Genomic DNA, 14,981 nt, shown 5'->3' on the forward strand with positions numbered 1-14,981 from the left:
CAAAAACTGTGAACCTACATGAAGTTTTTCTCCTTTAATTTTCTTTTCTCAGAAATGTCAAACTAACAAAAATCTCATTAAGGTCACATACCGAAGCTCAACTGTGCAGTAAGTAATATTATGTTATATTTTCTGTACACATGGCACTTTGAACATAATTCAGTTACTTGTGGATTCATTTAATTACCTACCAACAAAAGACTTGGTAATTGTTCATAAATGCAGTGGATATCAATATATAAAGGTTGATGTTCATGATATAATATCTTATGTGCACTGAAGGGACTTCAATATGCTTACTTATAGGATGGAAGTTATATAAAAATTACCATCACAGCATTACATTTAAATTATTAAGTATTGTTTACTTTTGAATTTCCTTGACATTTTTGAAAATTTAGAATACTTTCTTTTATCTCTCTGGCCTTATAAAGACAGAATGTCAGCATAATTTTGTCCACAGGCCTAGTTTTTAGAGCCTAATTAAGAAGTCTATGAGGCTGCAAAACAGAAAGTGCCTTGATCCCCAAATCCATAGAGAGATACTTTCTTTATCCTCAGGAGTACCCATCTTGTTTCAAACATATATGAAATTCATTTTTATGTATAATAGTACTAATATTGTGGGGTGGTTTATGATATAATATTATAAGAAATAGCTGCTTAAATAATTTACATACTATGCATGTAAAATATAATGAATTTTTGAACATAACAGATTAGGTAACATTTTCCAGATTTCAAGTCAAACTTCAACTATTTTTAAATAACTTAAATAAATGGATTAAGAGAATATAGTAGAGACTCCAGACATAGATTTAAGGAGGAAAAGTAACAGAATGATGAAAAGATGGTATTTTTGTTGTTGTTGTTGTTGTTTTGTTTGTTTGGTTTCAAGGCAGGGTCTGACTCTAGCTCAGGCTGACCTGGAATTCACTCTGTAGTCTCAGGGTGGATTGGAACTCACTCACTGTGATCCTCCCACCTCTGCCTCCTGAGTTCTGGGACTAAACACATGCACCACCATGTCTTTTTGACAAATGATGTTAGGAAAAACAACAACAAAAAAAAAAAAAAAAAAAAAAACACCTCGTATCAAAAAGTCCTCTCAGGGCTATAGAGGTGGCACAGCGCTTAATGTATGCTTCCTTTACAAGCATGATTCGTAGAATACAAATACCCAGACACCATAGAAACAGCTGGGCATGGACACACTTGTATCCCCAGTACTACAAAAGGGAGCAGTGATCAGGGAGTTACCCAGGCTGAATAGCAAAGGAGGAAACTCGTATCAGTAAGACCCTGGCTTAAGCAACAAAAAGGGCAGGGCAGAAGATAGATGAAGCAGGACACTTGAAGTTCTGCTGTGGCCACCACAGGGAGCACATGGGGTGTCTGAGGGCCATATACACATGCAGGCACCACACCACATGTTCCACACTTGAACACACCACATTAAATACACACAATTTTAAAAAGTTTTATCTAAGTGTATCACAAACATAAATGTATAAAGGAAAATTGTAAATTCCTGGTACATGGCGCAGAAAATCTTAAAAACATTTGGTATGGTAATGACGATTTAGGTACAAAATCAAAGGGATGATGTGACCTGTGGAACATTATTCAACTGTAAAGTAACACGAAGGGAAGAAATTAGCAGGAATATGGACAGAATTTGGAAATTATACTGTGAGTTAACCCAGGGCTAGGAATTCAATAATAATCACATTCTCCTTTTCATATGTGGATCCTAACTTTTAATGGACCTATGAATGTAAGCTAGTGGGTCTGAGAGTAGGTGCAAGGTATAGAACTTGATGAGAATGGGGAAGGGAACAAGAGGAAACATGAAATGTGCAAGAGGAAAGGAGGCTATGGTGAGGGCAGGACAGAAGAGGTGAAAGGGAAATGTTTGAAAAAGACCATAATGAAACCATATTGTTTGAATGCTAATAGAAATAAAGTAAAAATTGTAATACAAAAGAAAGGAAATGCTCAGCTATTTGAAGACAATTGTTCAAGAGACAACAAGGCATAAATGTTCTTACAATAGATATATCTGGTAAAGCACTGTTATTCAAAACATGAAAAGCCTGAGTAAAATTTCATAAGATAAGAGGCAACCTATTTTCAAAACACACTAATGATGTGAAGTTCCTATGCACTGGAGAAGATTAAAGGTAACAAACAAGCACATGGAAAGATGTTCCACCTAAGCTGCTATCAGAAAATTGGATCAAGATCTATTTTCTAGAAGATTTCATTGAGGTTACCTTCAAGATCAAGGACATTTTGATAGAGATCTTTACTGTGAATTCCAGTACATTTTCCATCAGACTTTTCCCATTTTTATCTAGTATCCTTTCAGTTTCTGATTACTTGCTACAGTTTTAGTTGTTGATTTACTTAAAAATGATTTATTTTTCCCTTTTTCAATTAGAAAATTATATATTCTCTAGAAGTAGTTTTTTCTTCTATGTTGTTTTCTTTCCTCTTTGCACCCAGTTGGGAGTTGTTGCCCTAAGTATATGTAAGAATATAATTTTCAAAACAATAGATAAATTTGATTTGAATAGCTTAGAAAACTTGTGTTGCTAGATGTATGACTGCCACTTTAAAATGAAATTAATGTTACTAAAAATATCAAGAAATATCTACATGTACATTATTTTTCCTAGAATTCTAGGGTACTAGGAGAGGGTAAAGGACTGCAAAGATTCACCATTAATAGAAATTGATAGAGGGAAATTATATGAACAACATACCTCTTTTGCTGTCAATGCTACACTTGATCATCATTGTTTCTATTTTCCTTTCTTGAAACGTAACAAATGCATAAATAAATGCAAAGAATCTTTCACAAGATAAACAAAGAGAAATGACTATGAAGAGAATTGCTACATTATGGAAAGGTCAGACACTTAGATTAACCCAGAAGGTGTTTACAGAAAACAATTGCATTTCCTGTCAACTAAGATTGCAAGATGAAGCACAGGCCAGAATGCTAATATGCATATCCTATGAAACATGATTGTAGAATATAAAGTTTTGCCCTAAAATGTATTTTTGATAAAGCTTGCAAGACATCTTTTAAAATTATATATATACTTGTAATGCCAAAAGTGCCTCACCCTACCATTCTGTAGCTGGATCAACATATACCCAAAGTATACACATTTCTCTGATTCCCTTGTGCCACTCACAAAAAAAAAAAAAACCCTTTGTATTGTCTTTAGAAATACAAAAGGAATGTTATTCTAAAGCTACTTATTATTGTTCATAATGAACAACTAGATTTACCTATTATTGACTTTTGATTACTCTAGATTTTAATTGTATCTGTATCCTGTCAAAATATACTACTTTTAAAACAAAAAAACAAAATTACTTGAGACAGGGAGAAAGAGGCAGATAGTTAGAGAGAGATTAAGAAAGAAACAGTGAATTGACACACATGTGCTGCCTCGTGCATCTGGTTTATGTGTGACCTGGGGAATTGAACTTGGATCCTTTGGCTTTGCGGGAAAATGCCTTAACTCTTAAGCCATCTCTCCAGTCCCAAACATGTAACTTTTAAGAAATAAAACACTTAGGCATATGTAATTCAGTATTATATTCCCTCTACCAGAATACTTCTGTCTTTGTATATGTGTGTGTGTGTATGTATATATATATATACATATTTGCCTTTGTAAGGAGAGGGGCACGGAGAGGAGAGTGGGAAGAAAGAGAAAGAGACAGAGAGAAGAGAATGGCGCACCAAGACCTCTAGCCATTACAAATTAACTCCAGATGCATGTGTCACTTTGTGCATCTGGCTTTACATGGGTACTGGGGAATTGAACATGGGTAATTAGGATTTGCAGGCAAGTACCTTAACCACTGAGTCATCTGACAATAATTACTATTATTTACTTTCAGTAGATTCTATATCTAGAACATTCATTCTATTTATTAGATTTATTTTTATTGAAAATTTTATATGTTATTTTTTGCCTGTGATATGTTTTTGTTGTCACTTTTGTAACCTGCAGTTTGAGGTTTTAACTTCCTTTAAAGACAAGCACAAGGGCTGGAGAAATGGCTTAGTGGTTAAGCGCTTGCCTGTGAAGCTTAAGGACCCTCGTTCAAGGATCGATTCCCCAGGACCCATGCTAACCAGATGCAGAAGGGGATGCACGTGTCAGAAGTTCATTTGCAGTGGCTGGAAGCCCTGGTGCGCCCATTCTCTCTCTCTCTCTCTCTCTCTCTCTCTCTCTCTCTCTCTCTCTCTCTTTATCTGCCTCTTTCTCTCTCTGTTGCTCTCATATAAATAAATAAAAATAAATAAATAAAATTTAAAGACAAGCATGATTCAGCATCAGTTTCTGAAAACATATTTCATTAAAAAACTGTTGGTGGGGTAGTGAAGATGGCTCAGTGGAATGTACTTAACCATACCAATCTGGGTTTAATTGCCAAGCACTGTTGGAAAGGCAGGTACAGAAAGTGACACATGCATCTGGAGTTCATCTGTAGTGGCATGACACTATGGAGTACCCATTCTCTGTCTCTGTGCACCAGTGCACATAAACTAATATAAATATTTTTTTTCAAGTCTTCAGGGAATTTGAAACACTAAATTCATTACACTTGGGACACTGGTACTGTTATATTGTCTTTCTTTTTCTACATTTTGGCATTTTTAAGTTTTTTACTTTTTTTCATTTCTCAGAATTTCTATATCTTGTAGATACACATTTAAAGCTCATGAATATGGTAAAATAAGATAAAATGAGCACTAATGTTTCTATCTGTTTTCAGAAACTCAAGCTTTATGTTGATTAGTACTTTTCCATCTGGGAAATCCCATTTGATATGCATATTGGAGGGTACACTCATGGAAAGAAGCCTGAAAATACATTTAAACGCTGCATTATTCAACTCATTAGTGTTCATTAGTACAAAATTATGAGAGATAGTACAAGAAAAGTTGTTCTAAGGGTCACTAAGTAAAATTTGTTAACTTGAAAAAAATGGTCCTGTGGTGGTTAATCTTCAGTTAGCTTGAATGGATCTGGAGGCACCTAAAAGACCAATCCCCTGGCTTACTTATGAGGAATTTTCTGGGATAAATAAATTGAGGTGGGAAGACCCACCCTACCAGGAGGCAGCACCATTCACAGGCTGGTGTTCTTTCTGAATAAAGGTGAGTACCATCTCTGCTCTTGACCGTGTTGAGCAAAGAGAGGACAGTTGTTGGATAAATTAGGATTATTAAACAGGAGGTCAGCACTTTGCATCTGACAATGGGAATAATGTCATGAGGTCACCTCAGGAATTAACCAGAACCACGCAACACAGTGTCTTCTTATTTCAAGGACTTCTGAAGAAGATCTCTCTGGGAAACTCTCCTTTTACAAGGGTCATGTATAGAAATGTTTCCCCTTACTTAGTCATTCCAGAACTTATCTCATCCAAGGATAATAAGTAAGTATTGAAGCAAATGTAGGCACCATGTGATGCTGGTTTTACAAGAACAATATGTAAATGTCGGAGGTTATCTAAAGGGTGGGAGAATTGCATTTCCTGTTAACAGCCAGGGAAATTGTGATGTACAAGGATGTGAAATGAACACAAAGATGGAAAGGAGATCCCAGAAAGATAGAGATCACACAGGCATGAGATATGTGCTGGGGAAAGATGCCATGTGGGTTGTAACCGGGACATTTTGGGTTCAGTTGCGTATGAGTACTGGTGCTGAGACTATGACCCTGTGTGCCCCACATGGTAGACATTTATTATAGCATTGGATGTTTACTCTGCAAGGCTTTAGTCTTGTTTTGGTTCTTTATTGCTGTCTATATCTCATTCTTCATTTTTGGAAGAGAAATATTTTCTCTGTGACATTATATATTGAAAATCTGTAACTTTTTTTTTTTTTATTTCAAAGGATTCGCAGATAACTGTTTGCCTTGAAACTAAGAAGTTATTTGTGTTTGACATTTAAACAATGATATAAAGGTTAAGACTTTGGGGACTCTTAAAATTGAACCAAATGACTTTTTTCTTTTTCCATTATAAGATCATCATGAGACGTTGAGGAGAGGGAAGGAATGTTATTTCCTAAATGAAAAATGCCTCTCATATGCTCCTGCATTTAGTGTTTGGTCCCACAATCATGGTGTTATTTCTGGAAGTGTTGAAGTTTAAGGATGCGGGTACTAGCTGGAGGAAGTCAGTTTCTGCGGCCTGTTTCCCGGGAACTGTTGTTACCCAGTACCTTCTTCTCGCTCTGTCTACTGCACATCATGGGGTAAACAGCGTCCTCCCTCATACGATCTCATTGTCATAAGGTTCAGATGCTGCCATCCACAGACCAAAACGCCTCAAATCTTGTGTCCAAATCCGTTCTTTATTCTTTAGTTTGTATGAATTAGAAATATTTCAGCAGCAATGAAAGGTGTATCACAAAGCTTTCCCTCAAAACAACACTCAGTAATTATTAAACATGATACAGATTATGTAAAATGAGTAATATTCTGCTGAGACAAAATATAAAATATGTAAATAAGCAGAAAGTAAAGCATCTATAGAGCAGAAAAGATAAGACTAAGAATACACTATGGACTGTAAGCTCAATGATGAGGAAATATCACAGGTGTTGATATTTGCATGATACATTCAAGCAGAATTTATAGCAACTTAGCAGCTGCACTGCAAATAGTGTCTTGTAAAAAGTCCATTAAGCAATAATTGCTTTTCAATATGCATGGCTTAGTCAACCTGACTTGTTGAAAATTTGAACAACTTTAGAATAATCATTATGTAAAATTTTGACATGTAGAAGTTGTTTATATAAGTGGTTTGAGAGAAAGGACGTGCACCTAACCACACACCCCATCCATAAAAAGAAACAAATAAAACACCACATTTGATTTAGTTTTTGTGGGTAGATTTTTGTGTCATCTTAATAAAACCTAATGTTCAATTTCATCTTCTTGACAGTTTGACAATGACTGACATCATTGCAATGCCTTTAAAAGCACACCATTTATATATTTCATATCTAGGTATGACAAAGTTATAATTTCTTTATTTAAAATCCTCAAAAAATTAAATTTGTTCAAAGCAAATGGGTCTAATGAATATCCTGCAATATGGATCATCTACCCTCAGAAATTTGCAGACACTGGTCAAATCTATACTTACCTTAGCATCTTCAGACATAAAAGTACACAGTGAACTAAACAGAATTATACAAATGCAGAACAAATTAATAATAGGTTTATAATAGCAAAGAGTGGAAAACAGTAATCTGGACCCAAATGGCAATGGTACCATAAAATTCTACTTCCTAAAAGACAGACCAAATGGCTGAACCTTCACTAGACCCTTACAGGAAACACCTGAACCACAAGACACTGGAGAGGGTAGGATCAAGACTGACCTAAATCTCCTACATCTTCCCTCCCTCCCTCTCCCCCTCTCCCCTCTATCTCTCTCCTCTCTAACTCTTGTATATTAGTTATCATTTTCCTCAATTTCTTAGTGGACACTGACCTGTAACCCCCACTTCCAGCTTGGGCCCACCATCCACAATGAGCTTTTGATCAGAGAAACCTACAAGGTTTCCCAAAACAATGACAGACTTCTGTCAGAGTACTTGATGACCCACCAAAGGCCAGTGATAAGACCCTATACTCCATACACAGCTGACGCGTAAAATGGAATGACATGGCTGGAAGCCAGGAGAGAGTCAGTCCCCAGACAGTCAGCGTGTCTAGTGCCAGAAGGCGCTACATAGGCGACTGGGGGAAATGACCAAGATCTGTCCAAGCAACACATTGTTTAACCTAATTAGCAACAAATAACCGGATGTGATGCCCACACAAGTGCAATAGTGGTACACAGCCATGGTGAGGAATCAATTGCTCTTGATTTGGCTAACTGATCCACTTAGTGGTACTAGACCCTTAGCTGGAGCTGGGAAACAAGTCAGAACCATACCCAAACACAAGCCCACTCTACAATATCAAGCTACCATCAATCACGGGGTATAAGAGGGCCTACACCTATCAAACTCTCTATCAAAAAAGTAAGTGTTATCTCAATTTTCCGGGTGCTAACTTACTCTCCATTGGAGAATCTGCTTCTCTTTTCCAGATGGATGCAGATCCTAAGAAGAGAGCTGCCCCAACATACCTCAAAAGGGGCCCAACTGAAACTAAGGACAACTGGTGAAATAAGCAAGGGTGATGTTTTCCTGTGAACTGGATACCAGCACAAAGGGGAAGGAGATCAACGCAGAGAAAAATCAACTCCTACCAAATCAGAGAGCCAAAGCCTCAGAGGTCCCCAACACCTCAGCACTGAAGCAGACCAAAAATGAACCCAACATGGCTCAGGGAAATCTTGCGGAAGAGGGGGCGGAAAGAATGTCAGAGTTACATGTTGGGTCATGATTTGCAGAGACATTTATCATACTAATAACTGGGGGCTATCTCCACAATGCACGACCCATTTTCATTAACAAGGAGGGTCTAATGGGAGGGGGTAGATCACAGATGAGCCTAAATAATGGTACCAAACTGCCTGTATTCACTGAAATGAAAACTAATAAATTAAATTTAAAAAAAAGACATATAAAAATACAGCCATTTAAGTAGAAGGATTTAAATATGATGTAACTCCTGAACTGGTGACTTTATAAGAATCGTTAGGAAAACGTACCTGATAAAAATATTAAATGTTAAAAAAAAATAGTAAACATCAAATAGATTCAGATCTCATACATTTCAATTTATTAAAGATTATGTTAAAATTTGGCAAAAATAATAAAACCATAGAAAGATTAGGCTAACTTTAGCCTCCAGTAGTCCTCTAGTTTTTACATTTTTTTGAGGTAGGGTTTTGTTCTAGCACAGGCCTTGAACTCTCAGTGATCCTCCTGTCTCAGCCACCTAAATGCTGAGAATAAAGGTGTGTGCCAGCACAAGTGGAAGTTTTTATATCGTGATGAAAAGAATAGGAACTTAATCTGATAAATACATGGGATTCCTATTTTCCTTGTATCACATAGCATGTTTAAATATTAGAGTATTAATAAAATGTGTATTCTTACTTGCATCTGATTTTGACAAATAAACAAGTAAATTTTGCAAATACACTGATTTTCATTTTCTACTTATTGGTTAATAAAAAGGTTAAGTCATTTGAAAATTCTCAAAGGAAGATAGGCTTAAAGGTTTTTGAATGTTGTGTCAATACTTTGTTTTCCTCTCTTCCTAAGAATAAACAATACTCTGCAATGGAGAAAAGAGTCTCTCTCTCTCTCTCTTTCTCTGTCTCTCTCTCTCTTTGTAACCTCAAGGGAAAATTATATTACAAAAAGCAACTTTCCATGGCAGTCATGCTATCTCACTAATCCCCTATTTTGTGAGCGCTTCCTGTAAAGATAGAGTATAGTGATATAGAAAAGCTGTGCAAGAGGAAAGGAAGACTTATGTGTGATTTTCAACTGTATTTAGACTGAATGTAATTTTGATAATTGTAGTAATAATGCTCTTTTGACAAATGAATACAAAACAGATTCATACTATTTTTTTTTTTTTTTTGGATTTTTAAGATAGAGATTCACTCTAGATCAGGCTGACATGGAATTCATTATGTAAACTCAGGGTGACCTCAAATTCACAGTGATCCTCACACCTCTGTGTCCTGAGTGCTGGGACTAAAAGATGTGCGCTACCATGCCACCATGCCTGGATCTTTTATTGTTTGTTTTGTTTTGTTTTCGAGGTAGGATTTCACTCTAGATCAGGTGACATGAAATTCACTATTCACTAGTTTCAGGGTGGCCTTGAACTCATGGCTCTCCTCCTACCTCTGCCTCACAAGTGCTAGGATTAAAGGTGTAAGCTACCACTCCTGGTTCAAGATTTATTCTTTTTGAATTAGTTGGTACTTTAAATATACCATCTTTAAGGGTCTGGGAAAATGACTCAGTCAGGAAAGTACTTTCCATATTAGCATAAGGATCTGAGATCATTTCCTCAGTACCCATATCATACCTAGGCCTAGCAATGAACATGTGATCTCCCTGTATTCTAAAGGTAGATCTATGAGAATCCCCAAAGTTTGTTGGCCTACTAGAATTAAAAAGTAAAAAAAGGTCGCGCCGCCAGCTCCCAGCGCCTCTGCTGACCAGGCAGGCCCCTCCGCCACCGTCCCCTCCCCTCCCCCCGTGGACTGATCTGCGCTTGCTCGGGCTGCACAGGGTGTGCCTCCAAGGTAAGATGGCAAATCATCTTGTAAAATCTGATTCTAGAAATTGTAAGAGACCAAGAGAAGTGGAGACTCAAGTACCAGATAGTCCACAGCTATCCTCTCATGGAAAATTGGACTCATCTTTTTCTGAATGTTCTCCAGAATCCCTGGAGAAAGACTTGAGTGATATAGGCAAGGAAGGTAATTTGCTGTTATCTACCTATGCAAGGACTTTAAGTGAGAGAGCAGCAGTAGATGCATCTTACATTGATGAGATAGATGGACTCTTCAAAGAAGCCAATACTATTGAAAACTTTCTAGTACAAAAAAGAGAGCTCCTGAAACAGAGGTTTACAATGCTTGCAAATACACTGCACAGATAAAATATGTACTTAATAAGCTGAAAATGTAAACTTGCTGTTGTAATGAAAGAATGACCTTTATGTTCTGAAAGTAATCTTAATTGTTAAAGAAAATGTATATCTTAAAGAAGGAGAAACACCTAAATTGTTTTCTAGATTTAAAAGGGCTGCATTCTGGTCACTAATAAGTATGTAATTCATTTGAAGGTAAAAATGTTGCACTTCATACACAAATGTAGATTATTTAAATCATATGCATATTTGTTGCTTTTTCCTTTTTTCTTAAACTTTTAGCCTTTCATAAACTTGTGGAAGAAAACTAAATTTGATTATGCTCAAGAATACTTACAGTGATCTTCCTACCTTTGTCTTCTGAGTGCATACAAAGAAAAGTGCCTTTTGTTTTGAAATATTTTGTTTAATTAGCAGATAGTTTTGAAAATAGTTTAAGAATATTTTTCTTTGTCAGTATTAGAACATTGAAACATTTAAGGTGATTTGTCCTTGTTCTTAGTATGTATTAAAACATAAATATATGCTATTGCTAAAAAAAAGTAAAAATAAATTAAAAACAAACAGTGAGTTACAGTTTCGCTGAGAGATCCTACTTACAAAATTCTGGAATAATTTAGGAAGACAAATGACTCATTTTTATTGCTTCCACACTCATGTTCATATACACCAGTAGCCACGCATAAGCAAAAACACTTATGTAAGTACTGTGTATCTCACAACACAGAAACAAGAAATACCCCCTTTATCTATAGTTGGTTATCACTATTTTTTTCTGGTTTCTTTTTAGACTTTCAGAATTAATACATCTATGAATATTATAAGTCAATAATTTTGTGGGAATTTTTTTCCCAATTTGTGTTTGTCTGATATTGTTCCATGGTTACATTGTGGGAATAAAGCTGTGGCAAGAATGGCATAGAAGTTATGTTGTATTCTCTCTTTCCATCATCACACGTTGTCCATGATTTGAATTTGTTACAATAAGAAATTAGAGATGTCATGTTTGGTAACTCAAATATGGTGGTGCCTTCCAGAATTCTTCCCTACAATTGTCATTTTCCCTCGGTAATCTATTTGTATTATAGTAGAAATACTCTGAGACTAGATGAAGGTTCTATTCCAATAAAATTACCATTCTATTTCTCAATATATTGATGTAATTGTATGATAATAGTTTGCAATCTTATTTGATGAAAAATTGTCACTCTATTTAAAGTTCAAGTGTTCTACCAGGTGTGGTGGCACATGTCTTTAATCCCAGCACTTGGGAAGCAGAAGCAGGAGGATCACTGTGATTCGAGGCTACCCTGAGAGTACATAATGAATTCCAGGTCATCCTGTGCTAGAATGAAACCTTACTTTGAAAAGCCAAAATAAATAAATAGATAAGTAAATCACTTCAAGTGTTCTGCACTTGGACTATCATGGCACCTTTAGAAACTCCTCCTATCGCCCTATCACTCTGAAAGCACTGCTGTGTCTTGTGGAATAATAAGATTTTCCCTAGTTATCTCGACATTTGTCAGTTTTTACTTATAATCATGAATTTCTCCAAGGAGATTTGGGTTCTTTTTCTGAAGGTGTTACTAAAAACTTAGATGAGGGGCTAGAGAGAGATTCTTTAGCTATACAAAGTGCCTGAGCTTTGCCTGGAGTCCTTAACTGTGCTTTCTGTTCTCTGGTGGTGGCTTTTCTCTTTCTTCTTGGACCTGCGTTAAGTGGGCCAGTTTCTTCTGCCATGATAGAACTGCCCTTGCTTCAGTAAATCCTTTCTCCAATAAGGATGACTGGTATGGAAGGTCATACTAGGGAACATTTTGGTGTCTACTACAAAATTGTTACCAGAATATGGGGTGTGGAGGAGCAGGAGCTGAATCTGCCAAAGTGTTTTTTTGGGGGGAACTTTTGCTTTGGAGGAATGGGCATGGACTTGATACTTGCAATGAAGTCATATCCTGGAATGGTAACCCAAGTTTTATGAACTATTCTGATTAGAGTTTGAAAATGCTAAGTGCAGAGAGAATGATATTTGGTGGTCTGGCTTATAAACTTGGAGACTTTGCTATGAACTTTCTACTGGGAAGAAAAGACTGCAGAAAACATTGTTGGAATTAGGAAACTGGCATAAGTGCTGGCTGTGCTCTGCTTCTTAGGTTCAGATTGTTTGATAAAGATTAAATTTATAATGAAATTATCTGCTTGGCTAAAAAACATGGGATGAAGAGATTTAAAATTTTAATTTGGAAAAACTCAAGCATGCTTAAACTCTACTGGCATCAAGCCTGACTATGTTACTGAAGCTGCTATTGTCAATCACATTAACAATATTAGTGAAGATGACCCAACTACTTCACTTAAACTACTTAAACCAATGGAGGAATGCCTAAGGTGATTTTATCTGAGAAAGACTATGATAGAAATCCAAGATCTTTTGGAAAAGAGCAGAGGGTAGAAGAAATCTGCTCTACAAGGTAACTACTTATTCTGTCCTTGACTTAAGAATATGGCTGTGTCTTGCATACCTGGTATTGGTTTGGGAAGCATGGAAAATCCATGGCTTTGGTGAAGTGCACACAGTTCCAGAATCTGCTGCTGAGATGCTGCATATATGCAGGGCATGATGACCCTGATAGGCTGAAGCCATTGGACTGTGGTTTGCTTGGAGATCTGAAGATGGTTTGGATAGATTAGGAATATGCAAGGGCTACCATTGAAGCTCTTGGCTTGAGATAGAAATGTTCCCTGGTTACTCAGCCCAGATGAAGGGGTGGAATTGGAAAATCTGTAGTCAGTCACTGGTTATGATATTGGAATTGAATTTCAGATGTTTGATGTTTGCTTGATGTTTGCTGAGTTTTCATTGTTCCAGTCTTTGCTATTCCTTATAGGAATTGGAAATGTTTACTCTGCACCTTTATATGCTGAAAATACATAAGTTGTTTTGATTTTAAAAGACTCACAGATAAGATACCATTTTAAATCTTAATTTGGTACTTTAGAACTATCTTAAGTTAGTACAGACTGTGGGGATCTTTGGTTTCTCACTGAACTCAACATACAATGTGAGATAGTTATAAATCTGTTGGGGGCTAGGGGTAGAATGTGGTAGTTTAAATGGATGCCTGCCAACATATTCAGGATTTTTAATAAAGTTTTTAATTTTTTTGGTTTTTCAAGGTAGGGTCTCACTCTCACCCAGGCTGACCTGGAATTCACTATGGAGTCTCAGGGTGGCCTCGAACTCATGTCGATCCTCTTACCTCTGCCTCCTGAGTGCCGGGATTAAAGGTGTGCACCACCATGCCCGGCTAAAGTTTGTAATTTGAATCTGTAGCCACCTAGCTAGAGGAGGTATCACTCTGGGTGGATCCTAGGGTCCAGCCCTAATATGTGAGGGTGGATTTGGAATTTCATTCTAAATATATGCAAATTAACTGAGCTTTGCTATAGTTCCTAAGTGTGCTTGTGTGCTTTTTGGAGGGGGTGTTTCTCTCTCTGTGTAGACCTGAGAAAGAAAGCAGACCCGCTTCTCCTGCCATGACAGAACTTCCCCTGCTTAAATAAATCCATTCCTTCTTCCCATAACAGCCTGGTCAGGAAGTTCATCCCAGCAACATGTGGCTATCTACTACAGGTATTAAAACCTATGAAATCAGTTTTATACTTTATCTGAAACCAATATTTCAGGTGTAATGATTTCTTTACTTTCCATATTTGTCTATCTCTTCTTTTATAAAAGAAGAAATTTCCCTCCAATTTGATTTCGTATACTATCTGTTACATACATCTGGTTATAATCATTTTTCATCAAATCAGACTCTACCTCCAATTTCACACAGATATAATTTTTTTTTTCTCCACAAACATGAACAGTTGTTTTTCCCTGTTTGTACCTAATCACTTGTTCCATACATGGATATCCTCCTTTCTCCAGGGGACTATAGACAACTCATGTTTCGATGTTGCAAGTTGAGCTCTGCTAGTCTGTAACAAACTGTGAAATCACTGGGAGTGCTGAAATATCACAGTAGTTCCTCCTATGTGAGTATAAGTAATATCTAGTTTTCAGGCTCACATAAGACCACGGTCCTATATGGATACTGCAGCCAGCAAGATAACTGATAAGAACTGCACCACTAATGAGCTTAAGGCTATGTGTTCACTCAGGAAGTGCTTCCTGTCCCCTCCTAATCCCACTTCAGTAATTTTTCCTCTTGCTACCCAAAAAGTACTTTATTTTTAAATATATTTATTATCCATCAGGATTATAAATTGCTATAATAACCATATGATTTATTTACCTAGGGCATTTTTACTTCCTTTGGCATCCCTCTTTGCTCATCCCCAGTTTGA

At 36.6% G+C, this 14,981-nt stretch overlaps 2 protein-coding genes across 4 annotated transcripts in view; one reads left to right on the forward strand and one right to left on the reverse strand.

Annotated features, from left to right (window-relative positions):
* The window catches only part of Spock3 (SPARC (osteonectin), cwcv and kazal like domains proteoglycan 3), a 413,063-nt gene that overhangs the window by 166,459 nt on the left and 231,623 nt on the right, over positions 1-14,981 (reverse strand). The gene's annotated exons all lie outside the window — the stretch shown is intronic.
* On the forward strand, positions 10,281-10,634 carry LOC105943944 (testis-expressed protein 12-like). The gene has a single exon (XM_012948482.2). It carries the CDS (start codon positions 10,281-10,283, stop codon positions 10,632-10,634), a length of 354 nt encoding a protein of 117 aa, XP_012803936.2.

The sequence above is a fragment of the Jaculus jaculus genome, chromosome 1 (assembly GCF_020740685.1).
Source record: "Jaculus jaculus isolate mJacJac1 chromosome 1, mJacJac1.mat.Y.cur, whole genome shotgun sequence".
In the NCBI taxonomy this organism is placed as follows: domain Eukaryota; kingdom Metazoa; phylum Chordata; class Mammalia; order Rodentia; family Dipodidae; genus Jaculus; species Jaculus jaculus.

Bases quoted from the DNA above. Each gene is read 5' to 3' on its own strand.
- LOC105943944 (XM_012948482.2), top strand. From the start codon at position 10,281: ATGGCAAATCATCTTGTAAAATCTGATTCTAGAAATTGTAAGAGACCA.